This window comes from Cuculus canorus, chromosome 1 (assembly GCF_017976375.1).
Source record: "Cuculus canorus isolate bCucCan1 chromosome 1, bCucCan1.pri, whole genome shotgun sequence".
In the NCBI taxonomy this organism is placed as follows: Eukaryota; Metazoa; Chordata; class Aves; order Cuculiformes; family Cuculidae; genus Cuculus; species Cuculus canorus.
In genome coordinates, this window is record NC_071401.1 from 492002 (window position 1) to 514483 (window position 22482).

General features: G+C 61.8%; 2 protein-coding genes across 3 annotated transcripts in view; one reads left to right on the plus strand and one right to left on the minus strand.

Moving 5' to 3' along the window:
* Positions 1–547: 547 nt before the first annotated feature.
* SMPD1 (sphingomyelin phosphodiesterase 1) lies at positions 548–15216 on the plus strand. The gene is made up of 6 exons (XM_054076866.1): positions 548–771; positions 5574–6331; positions 9433–9604; positions 10694–10770; positions 12929–13074; positions 14791–15216. Exons 1-6 carry the CDS (start codon positions 583–585, stop codon positions 15189–15191), a joined length of 1743 nt encoding a protein of 580 aa, XP_053932841.1. The 5' UTR covers positions 548–582; the 3' UTR covers positions 15192–15216.
* Positions 15217–20822: 5606 nt separating this feature from the next.
* Positions 20823–22482, minus strand: part of TRIM3 (tripartite motif containing 3) — a 34504-nt gene continuing 32844 nt past the window's right edge. For both annotated transcript variants that reach the window (XM_054078886.1, XM_054078895.1), the window contains exon 13: positions 20823–20975. In XM_054078886.1, coding sequence (XP_053934861.1) covers positions 20823–20975 — 153 coding nt within the window. The remainder of the gene's footprint in view (positions 20976–22482) is intronic.

The following is a 22482-nucleotide window of genomic DNA, read 5'->3' on the forward strand; positions in this document are numbered from 1 at the left end:
GCCGCGCCGCCCGCTCCTCTCCCCGCGCTCCCATTGGCTCCCTGACGGCTCCCCGAGCTGTCAATCACCGTCTCTTCCGCGTTCGCGGCCAATCAGAGCGCGGTCTCCGCCCCCGCCCCGCCCCCTCACTCTCTGCCTTTAACAGCCGCACCGCCCACTCCTCTCCCCGCGCTCCCATTGGCTCTCTGAGCTGCCAATCACCGCCACTTCCGTGTTCTCCACCAATCAGAGCGTGAGCTCCGCCCCCGCCCCGCCCCCTCACTCGCTGCCATTAGCAGCAGCACCGCCCTGGCAGCGGCCCCGCCCTCGCCCCGCCCCCCACGTTCTGCCTTTCCCTGTCGCCCCGCCCCCTCCTCTGCCATTGGCTCTCTGAGCTGCCAATCACCATCACTTCCGCGTTCTCCACCAATCAGAGTGCGAGTTCCTCTCTCGCCCCGCCCCCACGTGCTGCCTTTCCCTGCAGCACCGCCCCCTCCTCTCCCATTGGCTCTCTGAGCCGCCAATCGCCGCTGCTTCCGCGTTCTCGGCCAATCGTCGCCCTCCCCGCTCTGGCCCCGCCCCGCGGCCCGCGCGCTCCCGGCCATGGCGGCGCGGGGTCGGTCGCGGGCGCTGCTGGCGGCGCTGTGGCTGCCGCTGTGCGTCAGTGTGTGGCCGCGGGTCCCCCCCGCGCCGGCCCCGCCCGGACCGGAGCCGCCTCAGCTCCGCGGGTGGCGGAACGTGTCCTGCCCCGCCTGCCACGCCCTGTTCGGGGCGCTGGGGCTCGCGCTGCAGGTGCGGGGGGGACCGGGGGGGGCCGGGGGGGACTGGGAGGGGCCAGGGGCTCTGCTCTGGGGGACCGGGATGGACTGGGACAGACTGGGAGGGACTGGGGTGGGCCAGCCGCTCTGCTCTAGGGCACTGGGATGGACTGGGACAGACTGGGACAGACTGGGAGGGACTGGGATGGGCCAGGGGCTCTGCTTTAGGGGACTGGGATGGACTGGGACATACTGGGAGGGACTGGGGTGGGCCAGCGGCTCTGCTTTAGGGGACTGGGATGGACTGGGAGGGACTGGGAGGGACTGGGGTGGGCCAGCCGCTCTGCTCTAGGGCACTGGGATGGACTGGGACAGACTGGGACAGACTGGGAGGGGCCAGGGGCTCTGCTCTGGGGGACCGGGATGGACTGGGACAGACTGGGAGGGACTGGGATGGGCCAGTGGCTCTGCTCTAGGGGACTGGGATGGACTGGGACATACTGGGACGTACTGGGAGGGACTGGGGTGGGCCAGCGGCTCTGCTTTAGGGGACTGGGATGGACTGGGAGGGACTGGGAGGGACTGGGGTGGGCCAGCGGCTCTGCTCTGGGGGACTGGGATGGACTGGGACAGACTGGGATGTACTGGGATGGGCCAGGGGCTCTGCTCTAGGGGACTGGGACTGACTGGGACGGACTGGGAGGGACTGGGATGGGCCAGCGGCTTTCCTCTAGGGAACTGGGGTGGAGTGGGTTGAGCTGGGGTGGGGATGGGAGTGGGACTGGGATGGACTGGGAATGGGAATGAGAGCAGGAATAGGAGTGGGAGGGGAACCGGGAGCTGGAATGGGATGGGCTGGGATGGGGAATGGGACTGGGATGGAGCGGAAGGGAATGGGAGCACGAATGGGATGGGATACTGGGAGCAGAGATGGGATACTGGGAGCAGGGATGGGATACTGGGAGCAGGGATGGGATGAGGACTCGGATGGATCCGAACTGGGACTGGGACAGGACTGGGATGGAACTGGGATGGGATCAGGACTGAACTGGGATCAGGACTGGAATGGATCTGGACTGGGATCAGTACTGGGGTGGACTGGGATGGGATGGGATTGGACTGGGATCTCGTGACAGCGCCCCGCGGGATGGGACGTGTGTGAGCTCGGGACCAGCACGGGACTGGGATGGGGACAGACTGGGAGGAACTGGGAGGGGCCAATGGCTCCGCGCTGTGGGACTGGGGCGTGCTGGGATGTGCTGGGATGGACTGGGACGTGCTGGGATGGACTGGGAGGAGCCAGTGGCTCCGCTCTGGGGACGGGGGTGTGCTGGGATGGACTGGGACGGGCTGGGATGGACTGGGAGGAGCCAGTGGCTCCGCTCTGGGGACGGGGGTGTACTGGGATGGACTGGGACGGGCTGGGAGGGGCCGGCGGCTCCACTCAGAGGGATTGGGACAGACTGGGATGTGTTGGGACATGCTGGGATGCACTGGGATGGGCCGGTGGCTCCGCTCTGGGGACTGGGAAGAGCTGCGATGTACTGGGATGGGCTGCGGCATACTGGGAGGGACTGGGATGGGCCAGAAGCTCCATTGAGTGACAGGGATGAGCTGGCATGGACCGGGATGGGCTGAACTGGGACGAATTGGGATGGACTGGGATGGGCCAGTGGCTTCATTCTGAGAGACAGGGGATGCACTGGGACGAGTTGAGCTGGGATGGACTGGGTTGAACTGGGATGGACTGGAACGGGCCAGTTCCTCCAGTCTAGGGGACAGCGTGGGCTGGGGTGGAGTGGGATGGACTGGGATGAGCTGGGATGGGCCTTGAGCTGCGCTCTTGAGTGACACGGATGGGACTGGGATGGACTGGGACGGACTGGGACGGGCCAGTTGCTTTGTTCTGAGAGACAAGGATGGAGTGGGATGTACTGGGATGGGATGAGTTGGGCTGGGATGGACTGGGATGGAAGTGAGTTGAACTGGGATGGGAGGGACTGGAAGGTGCTGGGTTGACCCAGGATAGACTGGGATGGGATGGGATGGGATGGACTGGGTTGAGCTGGGATGGACTGGGATGGACCAGTGACTCTGCTCTAGGGGACAGGGATGTGCTGGGATGGACTGGAAGGGACTGGGATGGGCCAGAGGCTCTGCTCCTGAGTGACAGGGATGTGCTGGGATGGACTGGGATGGGCTAGAACATGCTGGGATGGACTGGGATGGACTGGGATGGGCTGGGATGGGCTAGAACATGCTGGGATGGACTGGGATGGACTGGGATGGGCTAGAACATGCTGGGATGGACTGGGACAGACTGGGATGGGCCAGAGGCTCTGTTCTGCGGGACAAGGATGGGATGTGCTGGGATGGACTGGGATGGGCTAGAACATGCTGGGATGGACTGGGACAGACTGGGATGGGCTAGAACATGCTGGGATGGACTGGGACGGACTGGGATGGGCTAGAACATGCTGGGATGGACTGGGACGGACTGGGATGGGCCAGAGGCTCTGTTCTGAGGGACAAGGATGGGATGGACTGGGACGGACTGGGATGGGCCAGAGGCTCTGTTCTGCGGGACAAGGATGGGATGTGCTGGGATGGACTGGGATGGGCTAGAATGTGCTGGGATGGACTGGGACGAACTGGGATGGGCCAGAGGCTCTATTCTGAGGGACAAGGATGGGATGTGCTGGGATGGACTGGGATGGGCTAGAACATGCTGGGATGGACTGGGACGGACTGGGATGGGCCAGAGGCTCTGTTTTGAGGGACAAGGATGGGATGTGCTGGGAGGGACTGAAGCTCCGCTCTTGAGTGACGGGGATTGAATAGAACTGGGATGGGCTGGACTGGGACTGGAAGGTGCTGGGTTGACCCAGGGTAGACTGGGATGGGATGGGATGGGATGGGATGAGCCGGAAGCTCCACTCTTGACTGACAGGGATGGGCTGGACTGGGATGGGATTGAATTGAACTGGGATGGGATAGACTGGAAGGTGCTGGGTTGACCCAGGATAGACTGGGATGTACTGGGATGGGCTGCGATGAACTGGGTTGAGCTGGAATGGGCCAGAAGCTCCTTTCTTGAGTGATTGGGATGGGATGGGATGGGATGGTGTTGAAGTGAACTGGGATGGGATGGACTGGGATGGGATGGACTGGGATGGGATTGAACTGGGATGGGAGGGACTGGGATGGGATTGAACTGGGATGGGAGGGACTGGAAGGTGCTGGGTTGACCTAGGATAGACTGGGATGTACTGGGATGGGACGAACTGGGTTGAGCTGGGATGGTCAAGGAGCTCCACTCCTGAGTGACGGATGGGATGGACTGGGATGGGATAGACTGAAAGGTGCTGGGTTGATCTAGGATGGACTGGGATGGGCTGCGGCATACTGGGAGGGACTGGGATGGGCCGGGAGCTCCACTCTTGAGTGAGAGGGATGGGATGGGATGGAATTGAACTGGGATGGGATGGACTGGAAAGTGCTGGGTTGGCCTGGAATGGACTGGGATGGGCTGGGATGGACTGGGATGGTCTGGGATGGGCCGGGAGCTCGACTCTTGAGTGATAGAGATGGGATGGGATGGGGTGGGATGGGGTGGGATGGGGTGGGATGGAATTGAACTGGGATGGGATGGGATGGGGTGGGATGGAATTGAACTGGGGTGGGATGGACTGGAAAGTGCTGGGTTGGCCTGGAATGGACTGGGATGGACTGGGATGGGCCGGGAGCTCGACTCTTGAGTGATAGGGATGGAATGGGATGGGATGGGGTGGGAAGGGGTGGGATGGGATGGGATGGAATTGAACTGGGATGGGATGGGATGGAATTGAACTGGGATGGGATGGACTGGAAAGTGCTGGGTTGACCTAGAATGGACTGGGATGGACTGGGATGGGCTGGGATGGGCCAGGAGCTCGACTCTTGAGTGATAGGGATGGGATGGGATGGGATATGGTGGGATGGGATGGGGTGGGATGGAATTGAACTGGGATGGGATGGAAAGTGCTGGGTTGACCTGGGATGGACTGGGATGGACTGGGATGGGCTGGGAGCTCGACTCTTGAGTGATAGGGATGGAATGGAATGGGGTGGGATGGAATTGAACTGGGATGGGATGGAATTGAACTGGGATGGGATGGGATGGGATGGGGTGGGATGGAATTGAACTGGGATGGGATGGACTGGAAGGTGCTGGGTTGACCAAGAATGGACTGGGATGGACTGGGATGGGCTGGGATGGGCTGGGAGCTCCGCTCTTGAGTGATAGGGATGGGATGGGATGGGATGGGATGGGATGGGATGGGATGGGGTGGGGTGGGATGGGATGGGATGGGGTGGGGTGGGATGGGATGGGATGGGGTGGGATGGGATGGGATGGGGTGGGGTGGGGTGGGATGGAATTGAACTGGGATGGGATGGGATGGACTGGAAAGTGCTGGGTTGACCTAGAATGGACTGGGATGGACTGGGATGGACTGGGATGGGCCAGGAGCTCGACTCTTGAGTGATTGGGATGGGATGGGATGGGGTGGGATGGAATGGGATGGGATGGGGTGGGATGGAATTGAACTGGGATGGGATGGACTGGAAGGTGCCGGGTTGATCTAGAATGGACTGGGATGGACTGGGATAGGCTGGGATGGGCTGGGAGCTCGACTCTTGAGTGATAGGGATGGAATGGGATGGGATGGGATGGAATTGAACTGGGACGGGATGGACTGGAAGGTGCCGGGTTGACCAAGGATGGACCGGGACGCACTGGGACGGACTGGGAGGCGCTGGTGGCCCCGGTTGCCGACGCGGTGCCCCATCCCACAGCTGGAGCCCAACGTGGCGCGCGTGGGACGCGTGGCGTCGCGGCTGTGCCAGGACCTGCGCCTGGCGCGCCCGGCGATCTGCCAGCAGGCGGTGCAGCTCTTCCAGCGCGACGTGGTGTCGGCGTGGACGCGCTCGGTCCTGCGCCCCGGCGAGGCCTGCGGGCTCCTGCTCGGCGACGCCTGCGGCCGCTGGGACATCTACGCCGACTGGAACGTCTCCTTGCCCGACGTGCCCAAACCGCCGGTGCGGCCGCCGCAGCCACCGCCGCCCGCCGCGCCCACCGCCCGCGTGCTCTTCTTGACCGACATCCACTGGGACCGGCGCTACGCGGCCGGCGCCGACGTCGCCTGCCCGGATCCCCTGTGCTGCCGCGGCAACGCCACGGCCGGCGCGGCCAAGGCCGGCTTCTGGGGGTCGTACGGCAAATGCGATTTGCCGCTGCGCACCGTGGCCTCGCTGCTGGACCAGGTGCCGCCGCCCATCCACGCCGTCTACTGGACGGGCGACATCCCGGCGCACAACGTGTGGGAGCAGAGCCGGCGCGACCAGCTCGAGGCGCTCGGCACCGTCACGGAGCTGCTGCGGCGCCGCCTCGGCCGCGTCCCCGTCTTCCCCGCCGTCGGCAACCACGAGGCCACGCCGGTCAACGCGTTCCCGCCGCCCTTCGTCACCGGCAACCAGTCGGCGTCGTGGCTCTACGACGCCATGGCCGAGGCGTGGCGGCAATGGCTGCCCCCCGGCGCCCTCGCCACGCTCCGGTGCGGGGAAAACGGGGGGAAACGGGGGGCAGAACGGGGAGGAGGTGCGGCGGAATCGGGGGGAAATGGGATAAAATGGGGAGGAAATGGGGGGAAATGGGAGGAAATGGGGAGGAAATGGGGGGAATGGGAGGAAATGGGGCAAAATTGGTGGGAAATGAGGCGGAATGGGGGGGAAATGGAGGTAGAAATGGGGATGGGAGGAAGTGGGGGCAGAAATTGGGGGGAATGGGGAGGAAATGGGGAGGAAATGGGGAGAATGGGGCGAAATGGGAGGAAATTGGGCAAAATTGGTGGGAAATGAGGCGGAATGGGGAGGAAATGGGGGTAGGAATGGGAATGGGAGGAAGTGGGGGCAGAAATTGGGGGGAATGGGGAAGAAATGGGGAGAATGGGGTGAAATGGGAGGAAATTGGGCAAAATTTGTGGGAAATGGGGCAGAATGGGGAGGAAATGGGGGTAGAAATGGGAATGGGAGGAAGTGGGGGCAGAAATTGGGGGGAATGGGGAGGAAATGGGGAGGAAATGGGACAAAATGGGGCGAAATGGGAGGAAATTTGGCAAAATTGGTGGGAAATGAGGCGGAATGGGGAGGAAATGGGGGTAGGAATGGGAATGGGAGGAAATGGGGGCAGAAATTGGGGGGAATGGGGAGGAAATGGGGAGAATGGGGCGAAATGGGAGGAAATTGGGCAAAATTGGTGGGAAATAGGGCAGAATGGGGAGGAAATGGGGGCAGAAATGGGAATGGGAGGAAATGGGGGCAGAAACTGGGGGGAATGGGGAGGAAATGGGACAAAATGGGGTGAAATGGGAGGAAATTTGGCAAAATTGGTGGGAAATGGGGCAGAATGGGGAGGAAATGGGGGTAGAAATTGGGGGGAGTTGGGAGGAAATGGGGAGAATGGGGCAAAATGGGAGGAAATTGGGCAAAATTGGTGGGAAATGAGGTAGAATGGGGAGGAAATGGGGGTAGGAATGGGAATGGGAGGAAGTGGGGGCAGAAACTGGGGGAAATGGGGAGGAAATGGGACAAAATGGGGAGAATGGGGTGAAATGGGAGGAAATTTGGCAAAATTGGTGGGAAATGGGGCGGAATGGGGAGGAAATGGGGTCAGAAATTGGGGGGAGTTGGGAGGAAATGGGGAGAATGGGGCAAAATGCGGAGGAAAGTGGTGGGAAACGGGGCAAAATGAGGAGCAAATGGGGCAAAGCTGGTGGAAAATGGGATAAAACGGGTAGGAAATGAGGGAGAAAAGGGGCAGAACTGGGAGGGAATGTGGGAAATGGGATAAAATGGGGCAAAATGCGGAGGAAATGGGGTAGAATGGGGGTAAAGTGGGGTGAAATGGGGAGAAAAAGGAGTAAAATGGGGGGAAAATGGGAGGAAATAGGGTTAAACGAGGAGATGAGAGTGAAATGGGGGAAAATGAGAGGAATTGTGGCAAAAATGGGAGGAAATGGGGCAAAATTGGGGGAAAAGGGGGTAGAATGGGGGTGAAATGGGGAGGAAAAAGGGGTGAAGTGCGGGGAAAATGTGGCAGAAGGGGGAGGAATGGGGAGAAAATGGGGCAGAAATGGGGGGAATGGGGTAAAATTGGTGGAAAATGGGGTAGAATGCGGCAAAATGGAGAATATGGGGAGAAATGGGGTAAAATGGGGAGATAAAGGAGTAAAACGTGGGGGAAATGTGGCAGAACTGGGGGGGAGTGGGGCAAAACGGGGAGAAAATGGGTAAAACGGGGGAAGACGTGGCAGAAATGGGGCAAAAATGGGGTAAACATGGAGTAAAATGGGGTAAATTGGGAAGAAAATGGGGCAAAATGGGAGGAAATAGGGTAGGATGGGGAGAAAAGGGTAAAATGGGAGGAAATTGTAGCGGAAATGGGGAGGAAATGGGGTAGGATGGGGAGAAAAGGGTAAAACGGGAGGAAATTGTAGCGGAAATGGGAAGGAAATGGGGAGGAAATTGGGAGGAAATAGGGTAGGATGGGGAGAAAAGGGTAAAACGGGAGGAAATTGTAGCGGAAATGGGGAGGAAATGGGGTAGGATGGGGAGAAAAGGGTAAAACGGGAGGAAATTGTAGCGGAAATGGGAAGGAAATGGGGAGGAAATTGGGAGGAAATAGGGTAGGATGGGGAGAAAAGGGTAAAACGGCAGGAAATTGGGGGAATGGGGAGGAAATGGGGAGGAAATGGGGTAGAATGGGGAGAAAAGGGTAAAATGGGAGGAAATTGTAGCAGAAATGGGGAGGAAATGGGGTAGGATGGGGAGAAAAGGGTAGAATGGGAGGAAATTGTGGAGAAATGGGGAGGAAATGGGGTAGGATGGGGAGAAAAGGGTAAAATGGGAGGAAATTGTAGCGGAAATGGGGAGGAAATGGGGAGGAAATGGGGTAGGATGGGGAGAAAAGGGTAAAATGGGAGGAAATTGTAGCGGAAATGGGGAGGAAATGGGGTAGGATGGGGAGAAAAGGGTAAAATGGGAGGAAATTGTAGCGGAAATGGGGAGGAAATGGGGTAGGATGGGGAGAAAAGGGTAAAACAGGAGGAAATTGTAGCGGAAATGGGGAGGAAATGGGGAGGAAATGGGGTAGGATGGGGAGAAAAGGGTAAAACAGGAGGAAATTGTAGCGGAAATGGGGAGGAAATGGGGAGGAAATGGGGTAGGATGGGGAGAAAAGGGTAAAATGGGAGGAAATTGTAGCGGAAATGGGGAGGAAATGGGGTAGGATGGGGAGAAAAGGGTAAAATGGGAGGAAATTGTAGCGGAAATGGGGAGGAAGTGGGGAGAAATGGGAGAATGGGGCAGAAGTGGGTGGAATGGGGCAAAATTGGTGGAGAATGGGGAGGAAATGGGAGGGAAATGAAGGGGAAATGGGAGGAAATGAAGGGGAAATGGGAGGAAATGAAGGGGAAATGGGAGGAAATGGGAGTTAAATGGGGGGTAAAAGGGGTAAAATAAAGGGAAATGGGGCAAAATGGAGTGAAATTGGGCAAAGAGGGGTAAAACGAGGAGAGAAGGGGGTAAAGTGGGTGGGAAGCGCGTGAGGAGCGTCGGAAGGGTCCGGAGCGTCCCGCTGACCCCCCCGTGCCGGCAGGACGGGGGGCTTCTACACGGCTCCCGTCTGGCCGGGGCTGCGCCTCGTGTCCCTCAACATGAATTTCTGCTCTCGAGCCAATTTCTGGCTCCTGGTCAACAGCAGCGACCCCGGGGGGCAACTGCGGTGGCTCGGGGGGGTCCTGGCCCGCGCCGAGGCCCGCGGGGAGAAGGTACGGGGGGGTCCGGGGGGGGATGGGGGGATGGGGAGGGGGAAAAGGGGGGGATGGAGGGGTCCTGGGGGGGCCTTGGGGGGGTGGGGAGGGGGAAAACAGGGGGACGGAGGGGGATGGAGGGGTCCTGGGGGGATGGGGAGGGGGAATGGAGGGGATGGAGGGGTCCTGGGGGGATGGGGAGGAGGAAAAGGGGGGGAATGGGGGGGATGGAGGGGTCCTGGGGGGATGGGAAGGAGGAAAAGAGGGGGACGGGGGGGGATGGAGGGGTCCTGGGGGGATGGGGAGGGGGAAAATGGGGGGATGGAGGGGTCCTGGGGGGCTGGGGAGGGGGAGAAAGGGGGGGATAGGGGGGATGAAGGGGTCCTGGGGGGGTCCTTGGGGGCTGAGGAGGGCGAAAAGGGGGGGACGGGGGGGGATGGAGGGGTCCTGGGGGGCCCTGGGGGGATGGGAGGGGGATAAGGGGGGGATGGAGGGGTCCTGGGGGGATGGGGAGGGGGAAAAGGGGGGGATGGAGGGGTCCTGGGGGGGTCCTGGGGGGATGAGGAGGGGGAAAATGGGGAGACAGGGGGGGATGGTGGGGTCCTGGGGAGTCCTGGGGGATGGGGAGGGGGAAAAGGGGGGGATGGAGGGGTCCTGGGGGGGGTCTTGGGGGGATGGGGAAGGGGAAAAGGGGGGGATGGAGGGGATGGGGGGGTCCTGGGTGGGTGGGGAGGGGGAAAAAGGGGGGGGATAGGGGGGGGATGGAGGGGTCCTGGGGGGATGGGGAGGGGGAAAATGGGGGGATGGGGAGGGGGAAAAGAGGGGGATGGAGGGGTCCTGGGGGGATGGGGAGGAGGAAAAGGGGGGGAATGGGGGGGATGGAGGGGTCCTGGGGGGATGGGGAGGGCGAAAAGGGGGGGATGGGGGGGGGATGGAGGGGTCCTGGGGGGGGTCCTGGGGGGATGGGGAGGGGGAAAATGGGGGGATGGAGGGGTCCTGGGGGGTTCTGGGGAGATGGGGAGGGGGAAAAGGGTGGACAGGGGATCCTGGGGGGATGGGGAGGGGGTGAGGGGGGTTCCGTCCCCCCAAAACCTCTGCCCCCCCCAGGTTCACATCATCGGACACATCCCGCCCGGACACTGTCTGCGCGCCTGGAGCTGGAACTACTACCGCATCGTCAACAGGTCTGACTGCACCCCCAAACCGGGCACCCCCAAACCTGGAACCCCCAAACCTGGAACCCCCCAACCCGGGCACCCTCAACTCGGCACCCCCCAAACCGGGCACCCCCAAACCCGGCAGCCCCAAACCTGGAACCCCCCAAACCAGGCACCCCCAACCCGGCACCCCCAAACCTGGAACCCCCAAACCCGGCACCCCCCAACCAGGCACCCCCAAACCCAGCAGCCCCAAACCTGGCACTCCCTAACCCTGCACCCCCAAACCAGGCACCCCCCAAACCGGGCACCCCCCAAACCGGGCACCCCCCAAACCCTGCACCCCCCAAACCGGGCACCCCCCAACCCTGCACCCCCAAACCCTGCACCCCCCAAACACGGCATCCCCCAAACCCTGCACCCCCAAACCGGGCAACCCCCAACCCGGCACCCCCCAACCCGGCGCCCCCAAACCCAACACCCCCAAACCCGGCACCCCCTAACCCTGCACCCCCAAACTCAGCATCCCCAAACCCGACACACCCAACCCAGCACCCTTCAACCTGGCACTCCCAAACCTGGAACACCCCTAATCCCTGCACCCCCAAACCCTGCACCCCCCAAACTCGGCACCCCCAAACCCGGAATCCCCCCCAAACCCTGCGCCCCCAACCCGGCACCCTCCAAATCTAGCACCCCCAAACTCAGCACCCCCAAACCCTGCACCCCAAACCTGGCACCCCCAGACCTGGCACCCCTTAACTTCACACCCCTGAACTCTGCACCCCCAAACCCGGCACCCCCCAACCCAGCACCCCCAAACCCGGCGCCCCGAACCCTGCGCTCCAAGCCTGGCATCCCCAAACTCTGAACCCCAAAACCTGGCACCCCTAAAACCTGCACCCCAAAGCCTGAACCCCAAAACCCTGAACCCCAAAACCCGGAACCCCCAATCCTCGGTACCCGCAAATTACAGCATCCGAGCACCTCCAAACCCCCAAATCCCAGTGCCGATTGGGGTTCCCGGTGCTGTTTGGGGGTTCCCGGAGCTGATTGGGGTTCCCGGTGCTGTTTGGGGGTTCCCAGTGCCGATTGGGGTTCCCGGTGCTGGTTGGGGGTTCTCAGTGTCTGTTGGGGGTTCCCGGTGCCACGTTGGGGTTCCCGGTGCCGGTTGGGGGTTCCCGTTGGGGGTTGGGGGTTCCCAGTGCCGGTTGGGGGTTCCCGGTGCTGATTGGGGATTCCCAGTGCCGGTTGGGGGTTCTTGGTGCCCATTGGGGGTTCCCGGTGCTGATTGGGGGTTCCCGGTGCCATGTTGGGGTTCCCGGTGCCGGTTGGGGGTTCCCGGTGCTGATTGGGGATTCCCAGTGCCAGGTTGGGGGTTCTCGGTGCCCATTGGGGGTTCCCGGTGCCAGGTTGGGGGTTCCTGGTGCCGGTTGGGGTTCCTGGTGCCGGTTGGGGGTTCCCGTTGGGGGTTGGGGGTTCCCAGTGCCGGTTGGGGTTCCCGGTGCCCCGTTGGGGGTTCCCGGTGCCGGTTGGGGTTCCTGGTGCCGGTTGGGGGTTCCCGTTGGGGGTTGGAGGTTCCCGTTGGGGGTTGGGGTTCCCGGTGCCGGTTGGGGTTCCCGGTGCCACGTTGGGGGTTCCTGGTGCCGGTTGGGGTTCCCGGTGCCGGTTGGAGGTTCCCAGTGTTGTTTGGGGGTTCCCGGTGCCGATTGGGGTTCCTGGTGCCGGTTGGGGGTTCCTGGTGCCACGTTGGGGTTCCCAGTGCCGGTTGGGGGTTCCCGGTGCCGGTTGGGGGTTCCCGTTGGGGGTTGGGGTTCCCAGTGCCGGTTGGGGGTTCCCGTTGGGGGTTGGGGGTTCTCGGTGCCCGTTGGGGGTTCCCGTTGGGGGTTGGGGTTCCCGGTGTTGTTTGGGGGTTCCCAGTGCCGGTTGGGGGTTCCTGGTGCCACGTTGGGGTTTCCAGTGCCGATTGGGGGTTCTCGGTGCCCGTTGGGGGTTCCCGTTGGGGGTTGGGGTTCCCGGTGTTGTTTGGGGGTTCCCAGTGCCGGTTGGGGGTTCCTGGTGCCACGTTGGGGTTTCCAGTGCCGATTGGGGGTTCTCGGTGCCCGTTGGGGGTTCCCGTTGGGGGTTGGGGTTCCCGGTGCCACGTTGGGGGTTCCCGGTGCCGTGACGGGCGGTGGCGGCGCAGGTTTGAGGGCACCATCGCGGCGCAGTTCTTCGGCCACACCCACGTGGATGAGTTTGAGATCTTCTACGATGAGGAGACGCTGTCGCGGCCGCTCTCCGTCGCCTTCGTGGCGCCGAGCGTCACCACCTACATCGACCTCAACCCCGGTGCGAGCGCGGCGCGGCCCCGGCAGCTCCGGCTCCATCCCCACCTTCTTCCCCATCCCTTCCATCTCCATCCTCCCCATCCGTCCCACACCGTCTCCGTTTCTATCCCACACCATCTCCATCTCCATCTCCATCCTCATCCCCATCTCCATCCCATCTCCATCTCCATCCCATCTCCATCCCCATCTCCATCCCCATCTCCATCCCCATCCTCATCTCCATCCCCATCCCCATCTCCATCCCATCCCCTTCCCCATCCCCATCTCCATCCCATCCCCATCTCCATCCCCATCTCTGTGCTCTCAATGTCCATTTCCATTATCTCATTCCTTATTCTCCTCCATCCTCTCCATCCTTATCCTTCTCCATCCCCATCTCCGTCATCCCCATTTCCATCCCATTCCGTTCGCCATCATCTTCTCCTTCTCCATCGCTTCTTCCACCTCCACCTCCACCACCTCTGCCATCCCCGTCCCATCTCTATCTCCATCCTTGTTTCCATCATCTCCCTCATCTCCAGCCCATCCCTATCTCCACCCTCTCTACGTCCATCTCCATTATCTCTTTCCCCATCCTCCATCCTCCTCTATCTTTTCCATCCTTATCTTTCTCCATCTCCATAAACCCCATCGTCTCCACCATCCCCATCCCATTCCCACCATCCCCATCCCATTCCCATCATTCCCACCATCCCCATCCCATTCCCATTGTTCCCACCATTCCCATTCCCATCATTCCCACCATCCCCATCCCATTCCCACCATCCCCATCCCATTCCTATCGTTCCCACCATCCCCATCATATCTGCCATCTCCATCCCATTCCCACCATCCCCACCATCCCCATCTCCATCCCACCATCTCCACCATACCCATCAACCCCATTCCCATCATTTCCACCATCCCCATCCCATCATCTCCACCATCCCCATCCCATTCCCACCATCCCCATTCCCACCATCTCCACCATCCCCATCCCATTCCCATCATTCCCACCATCCCCATCCCATCCCCATCATTCCCATCCCCATCATCTCCACCATCCCCATCCCATTCCCACCATTCCCACCATCCCCATCTCCATCCCATCGTTCCCACCATCCCCATTCCCACCATCCCCATCCCATTCCCACCATTTCCACCATCCCCATTCCCATCATATCCACCATCCCCATCATCTCCACCATCCCATTCCCACCATTCCCACCATCCCCATCCCATTCCCATCATTCCCACCATCCCCATCCCATTCCTACCATCCCCATCCCATTCCCACCATCTCCACCATCCCCATCCCATTCCCATCATCCCCACCATCCCCATCCCATCTCCACCATCCCCATCATCTCCACCATCCCCATCCCATCCCCATCATCTCCACCATCCCCATCCTGTTCCCACCATCCCCATCCCATTCCTATTGTTCCCACCATCCCCATTCCCATCATCTCCACCGTCCCCATCCCATTCCCACCATCCCCATCCCATTCCCATCATTCCCACGATCCCCATCCCATTCCCATCATTCCCATCATCTCCACCATCCCCACCATTCCCACCATCCCCATTCCATTCTCACCATCCCCATCCCATTCCCACCATCTCCACCATCCCCATCCCATTCCCACCATCTCCACTATCCCTATCCCATTCCCATCGTTCCCACCATCCCATCCCATCCCATTCCCGCCATTCCCGCCGTGGGCCGCCTCCGCAGGGTTCCGCGTCTACACGGTCGCGGGCTCCTACGAGGGCAGCTCCGCGTCCGTCCTGGACCACGAGACGTTCATCCTGAACCTGACGGAGGCCAACGCCGCTCCGGCGCTGCGGCCGCGGTGGCTGCGGCTCTACGGCGCGCGCGAGGCCTACGGAATGCGCGGCGCCTTCCCGGAGGATTGGGAGCAGCTGCGGCGCCGCCTGCGCGACGACGATGGCCTCTTCCAGCGGTTCTGGTTCCTGCGGCACAAGGGGCACCCGCCGGCCGCGCCCTGCGCCGACGCCTGCCGCCGCGCCGTCCTCTGCGCCCTCCGCACCGCCCGCGCCGCCGACCCGCGGCTCTGCCCGGCAACGCCGAGCCCCGACCGAGGGAACGGCGCCGGCACCGCCGCCCTCTGCTGAGAGAGCCCGGGGGGCGGGGAGGGTGGGATGGGATGGGGATGGGGATGGAGATGGGGATGGAGATGGGAGTGGGATGGGGATGATGGGATGGAGATGATTGGGATGGGGATGGGGATGGAGGATGGGATGGGAATGATGGGGATGGGAGTGGGATGGGGATGGGATGGGATGGGGATGGAGATGATTGGGATGGGGATGGAGATGATTGGGATGGGATGGAGATGATTGGGATGGGGATGATTGGAATGGGAATGATGGGATGGGATGGAGGATGGGATGGGGATGATGGGATGGGATGGAGGATGGGTTGGAGATGGGAGTGGTGATGGGGATGGAAATAGGATGGGATGGAGATGATTGGGATGGGGATGATGGGATGGAGATGATTGGGATGGGGATGATGGGATGGGATGGAGGATGGGATGGGATGGAGATGGGGATGGGGAGGGAAATGGAATGGGATGGAGATGATTGGGATGGGGATGATTGGGATGGGATGGAGGATGGGATGGGGATGATGGGATGAGATGGAGGATGGGATGGGATGGAGATGGGAAGGAGATGGGAGTGGGATGGGATGGGGATGATGGGATGGAGATGATTGGGATGGGGATGATGGGATGGAGATGATTGGGATGGGGATGATGGGATGGAGATGGGAGTGGGATGGGAATGGAGTTGGGGATGGGATGGAGATCAAGATGGTGAGGATAGGGATGGGATTGGGATGGGATAGAGATGATGGAGATTGGGATGGGGTGGAGATGGGATGGGAATGGATGGAGATGGGGATGGGGATGGAATTGGGGACCGGCTGGAGACTGGGATGGGATGGAGATGGGAAGGGGATGGAGGTGGGGATGGGGATCGGGATGGAGATGGGATGGGAGTGGGATGGGGACAGAGTTGGGGATGGAATTGGGGATTGGATGGAGACTGGGATGGGATGGAGATGGGAATGCAAAGGGGATGGAGTTGGGGATGGGATGGAGATCGGGATGGGGATGGGAATGGGATGGAGATGTGGATGGGATGGAGATGGGAGTGGGATGGGGATGGAGATGATGGGGATGGGGGTGGAGATAGAGATGGAATTGGGGATCACCTGGACACAGGGATGGGGATGGGAATGGGTAGGAGTTGGGGATGGGATGGGATGGGGATGGAATTGGGGATGGAGATGATGAAGATGGGATGTGGATGGGGCTCCATCAGGTGTGGGGCACAGCGCAGCTCTGCTGTGACCGGGGCGGAGGTGGGATGGGATGGGATGGAGATGGCGTTGGGATGGGGATGGGATGGGGCTCCATCAGGGTGTGGGGGGACAGAGGTGAGGGTGGGATGAGGTGTGGGTGGAGACGATGGGATGGAGATGAGGGTGGTGAGATGGGATTGGGGCGGGGAGGGGTCCCTCCGGGGCAATAAACGCTGAGAGACCCCCGTGGCTGCGGCGCCTCCACACGGACCTCGGGGAGGGGCTGTGGGGACACCGGGAGCCCCAACAGGGACCAACAACGGGGGTTCACTGACGCCGTTCGGCCGTTTTGGTGGAGTTCTTATGCGGTTTCTGCCCACTTTGGCCATTTTTTGCCCACTTTGGCCCAGTTTTTACCCGGTTTGGACAAGTTTGGGCCCCTTTAGCCCAATTTGGCCCAGTTTAGTCCCACTTCAACCAAGTTTGGCTCAGTTTTTGCCCAGTTCAGCCCACTTTGACCCAGTTCTTATGCTGTTTCTACCCAGTTTGGCCATTTTTTGCCCACTTTGGCCCAGTTTTTACCCGGTTTGGACAAGTTTGGACCCCTTTAGCCCAATTTGGCCCAGTTTTGTCCCCCTTCAGCCCAGTTTGGGCCAGTATTTGTTGATGTTTTGCCCAGTTCAGCCCACTTTGACCCAGTTCTTATGCGGTTTCTGCCCACTTTGGCCCAGTTTTTACCCAGTTTGGACAAGTTCGGGCCCCTTTAGCTCAGTTTTGTCCCACTTCAACCAAGTTTGGCTCAGTTTTTGCCCAGTTTGGCCCAGTATTCATTTTTTGCCCAGTTCAGCCCACTTTGACCCATTTCTTATGCTGTTTCTACCCAGTTTGGCCATTTTTTGTCCACTTTGGCCCAGTTTTTACACGGTCTGGACAAGTTTGGGCCCCTTCAGCCCAGTTTGGCCCAGTATTTGTTCATGTTTTGCCCAGTTCAGCCCACTTTGACCCAGTTCTTATGCTGTTTCTACCCAGTTTGGCCCAGTTTTTACCCAGTTTGGACAAGTTCGGGCCCCTTTAGCCCAGTTTTGTCCCACTTCAACCACGTTTGGCCCAGTTTTTGCCCCGTTTGGCCCAGTATTTGTTCATTTTTTTCCCACTTCAGCCCACTTTGACCCATTTCTTATGCTGTTTCTACCCAGTTTGGCCATTTTTTGCCCACTTTGGCCCAGTTTTTACCCAGTTTGGACCCCTTTAGCCCAATGTGGCCCAGTTTAGTCCCACCTCAACCAGGTTTGGCCCAGTTTTTGCCCCCTTCAGCCCAGTTTGGCCCAGTATTTGTTCATGTTTTGCCCAGTTCAGCCCACTTTGACCCAGTTCTTATGCAGTTTCTGCCCACTTTGGCCCAGTTCGGCCCAGTTGTGCCCTGGGTTTGCCCAGTTTGGCCCACATGGGCCCTGCTTTCACCCAGTTCCACCCACTTCAGGCCACTCGTCCGGCCCAGTATAGGCTCGGTTTTTGCCCCGTTCAGTCCCTGTTTTGGCCCAGTTTGGCCCAGTTCGGCCCAGTTTGTCCCAGTTCGGCCCAGTTTGGCCTCACCCCCGGGACGAGGGTCCCCCCCGGCTGTGGGGCTGCAGCCTCAGCTGATGGCAGAATACTTTATTGTGTACAGACATGTGGGGCAGCTGCCCCATAGCGCCCCATAGCGCCCCCGCCGTGGGGCAGGGGACCCCCATAGCGCCCCACAGAGCCCCATAGCGCCCCACAGAGCCCCTGCTGTGGGGCAGGGGACCACCATAGAGCCCCACAGAGCCCCATAGCGCCCCACAGAGCCCCCACCGTGGGGCAGGGGACCCCCATAGCGCCCCACAGAGCCCCATAGTGCCCCACAGTGGGGTAGGGGACCCCCATAGCGCCCCACAGAGCCCCATAGCGCCCCACAGTGGGGTAGGGGACCCCCATAGCGCCCCACAGAGCCCCATAGCGCCCCACAGTGGGGCAGGGGACCCCCGTAGTGCCCCACAGAGCCCCCACCGTGGGGCAGGGGACCCCCATAGTGCCCCACAGAGCCCCACAGAGCCCCCGCTGTGGGGCAGGGAACCCCGATAGAGCCCCACAGAGCACCAGGGAACTCCCATAGCGCCCCCGCTGTGGGGTAGGGGACCCCCATAGCACCCCACAGAGCCCCCACCATGGGGCAGGGGACCCCCATAGTGCCCCATAGCGCCCCCGCCGTGGGGCAGGGGACCCCCATAGCGCCCCACAGAGCCCCATAGCGCCCCACAGAGCCCTCGCTGTGGGGCAGGGGACCCCTGTAGCGCCCCACAGAGCCCCCACCGTGGGGCAGGGGACCCCCGTAGCACCCCACAGAGCCCCATAGCGCCCCACAGAGCCATCGCTGTGGGGCAGGGGACCACCATAGAGCCCCCACTATGGGGCAGGGGACCCTCATAGCGCCCCACAGAGCCCCATAGCGCCCCCACCATGGGGCAAGGGACCCCCATAGTGCCCCACAGAGCCCCATAGAGCCCCACAGAGCCCCCGCTGTGGGGCAGGAAAGCGGCTGCCCCACGGCTGCCCCACGGCTGCCCCACAAGTGCCGCCCCCGTGGCCGTGGGGCTGCGTTGGCGCTGTGGGGCAGGAGGGGCCCCCGCGACCCCCAAGCGCGGCGCCATCGCTGCCCCCGTCCCGGTGGCCACGGCGGCGCCGTTGGTGGCCCCACAGCAGTCCTCGCGGATGGTTCGGCGGCCGTGGTGGCGGCCACGGGGTCAGTGGCCACCGCGGGGACCACCGCGACGACGGCCGCGGCCACAGTGCTGTGGGGGCCCAGTGGCCTCGCAGCCATCGCAGTGGCCACAGCGGTGCTGTTGGTGGCCACGGCCGGGGGGGGCTTTGCCGCAGTCCCGGTGTCCCCGTGGCCGCCCGTGTGGTGGCCGTGGCTACTGTGGCCGCCGCCGCGGTGGCCATGGGGACAGTGGCCGCTGTGGCCACCATCGCGGTGGCCGTGGCTCGCGGCTGTGCTGCGGGTCCAGCGTCCGCGTGGCCACCGTGGCAGTGCTCGTGGTGGCCACACTGCTGGCCCGGCATCGCTGCCGCCATCGCAGCAGCCGCGGTGGTGGCCACGGGGGCTGTCGCGGTGGCCACGGTGGTGGTGGCCATCCCAGTAGCCCCAGCAATGGCGACGGTGGCCCCACGGCCCGGCCTGCGTCCTGGTGGCCATCGCGGGAGCCACAGCGGTGGCGACGGTGGCCACAGCGGTGGAGGCTCAGTGGCCGCACTGCAGGTCCGGCGTCCTTGGGGCCATCCCAGTAGCCAAAGCGGTGGTGACGGTGGCCATTGCAGCAGCCCCGGCGATGGTGGCCCCGCGGCACGCTCAGCATCCTCGTGGCTGTGGCAGTAGCCACGGTGGGGGTGATGGTGGCCATTGCAGCAGCCCCGGCGATGGTGGCCCTGTGGCACACCCATGGTCCTCGTGGCCATGGCAGTAGCCACGGTGGTGGTGATGGTAGCCATTGCAGCAGCCCTGGCGATGGTGGCCCCATGGCACGCTCAGCATCCTCGTGGCCATAGCAGTAGCCACAGTGGGGGTGATGGTAGCCCCATGGCAACCCGGTGTCCTCATGGCTGTGGCAGTAGCCATATTGGCAGCGATGGTGGCCATTGCAGCAGCCCCGGCGATGGTGGCCCCGCGGCACGCTCAGCATCCTCACAGCCTTGTCAGTAGCCACGGTGGGGGTGATGGTGGCCCCATGGCACACCTGGCGTCCTCATAGCCACAGTGAGGGTGATGGTGGCCATTGCAGCAGCCCTGGCAATGGTGGCCATCACGGCACACATGGTGTCCTCCCAGCCATGGCAGTGGCCACGGAGGGGGTGATGGTGGCCACATGGCACGCTCAGCGTCCTCATAGCCACAGTGAGGGTGATGGTGGCCATTGCAGCAGCCCCGGCGATGGCGGCCCTGTGGCACACCCGGCGTCCTCTTGGCTTTGGCAGTAGCCACGGAGGGGGCGACGGTGGCCATCGCAGCACACTCAGCGTCCTCACAGCCATGGCAGTGGCCACGGAGGGGGCAGCGGTGGCCATTGCAGCAGCCACAGTGGGGTGATGGTGGCCCCATGGCACACCCAGCGTCCTCATAGCCACAGTGAGGGCGATGGTGGCCATCGCAGCACACCCATGGTCCTCGCAGCCATGGCGGTAGCCACGGAGGGGGCGATGGTGGCCATTGCAGCAGCCCTGGCGATGGTGGCCCCGTGGCACACTCAGCGTCCTCGCAGCCATGGCAGTAGCCAAAGCGGTGGTGATGGTGGCCATTGCAGCAGCCCCGGCGATGGTGGCCATCACGGCACACTCAGTGTCCTCTCGGCTGTGGCAGTGGCCACGTAGGGGGCGTTGGTGGCCGCGGCGGTGCCGGTGGTGGCCCGTCGGTGGCCCGGTGGCTACTGCAGGTAGCGGTAGGCCTTGAAGCAGTGGTTGCCGGAGTCGGCGACGACGACGTGGCCGTCGGGCGTCAGCGCAACGCCCTGAGGGCCATAGAGGGGATCGGCGCCCGTGTTGATGTACGACAGAAAGGAGCCCGCGCCGTCAAACACCTGCGCGGCACCGCCTCAGCAACAACGGGGGGGGACCAAAGGGACCCCAAAGGGGACCCACAGAGGGGAACCCCAAAGGGGACCCAGAGGGGAACCTCAAAGGGAAACCCAAAGGGGAAACCCAAAAGGGGAACTCAGAGGGGAACCCCCAAAGGGAAACCAAAAGGGGAACCCCAAAGGGGAACCAAAAGGGGACCCAGAGGGGAACCCAAAGGGGAACCCCAAAAGGGGAACCCAAAGGGGAACCAAAAGGGGACTCAGAGGGGACCCAAAGGGGAACCTCAAAGGGAAACCCACAGAGGGGAACCTCAAAGGGAACCCCCAAAGGGGAAACCCAAAAGGGGAACTCAGAGGGGAACCCCCAAAGGGAAACCAAAAGGGGACCCCAGAGGGAACCCCCAAAGGGGAACCCCCAAAGGGGAACCCCCAAAGGGGAGCCCCAAAAGGGGAATCCCAAAGGGGAAAAGCAGAGGGGAAACCCAAAAGGGAACCCCAGAGGGAACCTCAAAGGAGAACCCCAAAAGGGGAACGCAAAGGGAAACCAAAAGGGAACCCCAAAGGGGACCCCAGAGCGAACCCCAAAAGGGAAACCAAAAAGGGAACCCCAAAAGGGGAACCAAAAGGGTACCCCAGGGGGAACCTCAAAGGAGAACCCCAAAAGGAAAAAGCAGAGGGGAAACCCAAAAAGGGAAACCCAAAGGGGAACCCCCAAAGGGGAACCCCAAAAGGGATCCCAGAGGGGAACCCCAAAGGGGAAACCCAAAAGGGGCCCTCAAAAGGGAAACCCCAAAGGGAAACCCAAAAGGGGACCTCAAAAGGGGAACCCCCAAAGGGGAACCCCAAAAGGGAAACCAAAAGGGGACCCCAGAGGGAAACCCAAAAGGGGAACCCCAAAAGGGAAAAGCAGAGGGGAAACCCAAAAGGGGAACCCAAAAGGGGAACCAAAGGGGGAACCTAAAAGGGAAATCCAAAAGGGAACCCAAAAAGGGAACCCCAAAGGGGACCCCGAAAGGGGAATCCCAAAGGGGAACCCCAAAAGGGAACTCAAAAGGGGAACCAAAAGGGAACCCCAAAGGGAAACCCAAAAAGGGAACCCCAAAAGGGACCCCACAGAGGGGAACCCAAAAGGGACCCCAGGGGGAAACCAAAATGGAAACCCAAAAAGGGAACCCAAAAAGGGAACCCCAAAAAGGGAACCCCAAAAGGGACCCCAGGGGGAAACCAAAAGGGGAAAAGCAGAGGGGAAACCCAAAAGGGAAACCCAAAGGGGACCCACAAAGGGGACCCACAAAGGGGACCCAGAGGGGAAACCCAAAAGGGACCCCAAAAGGGGATCCAAAAGGGGACCCCAGAGGGAACCCAAAGGGGAACCCCCAAAGGGGAACCCCAAAAGGGAAACCCCCAAAGGGAAATCCAAAAGGGAACCCCGAAGGGGAACCCAAAAAGGGGACCCCAAAAGGGGAACCCAAACAGGGACCCCAGAGGGAACCCCAAAAGGGGAACCCAA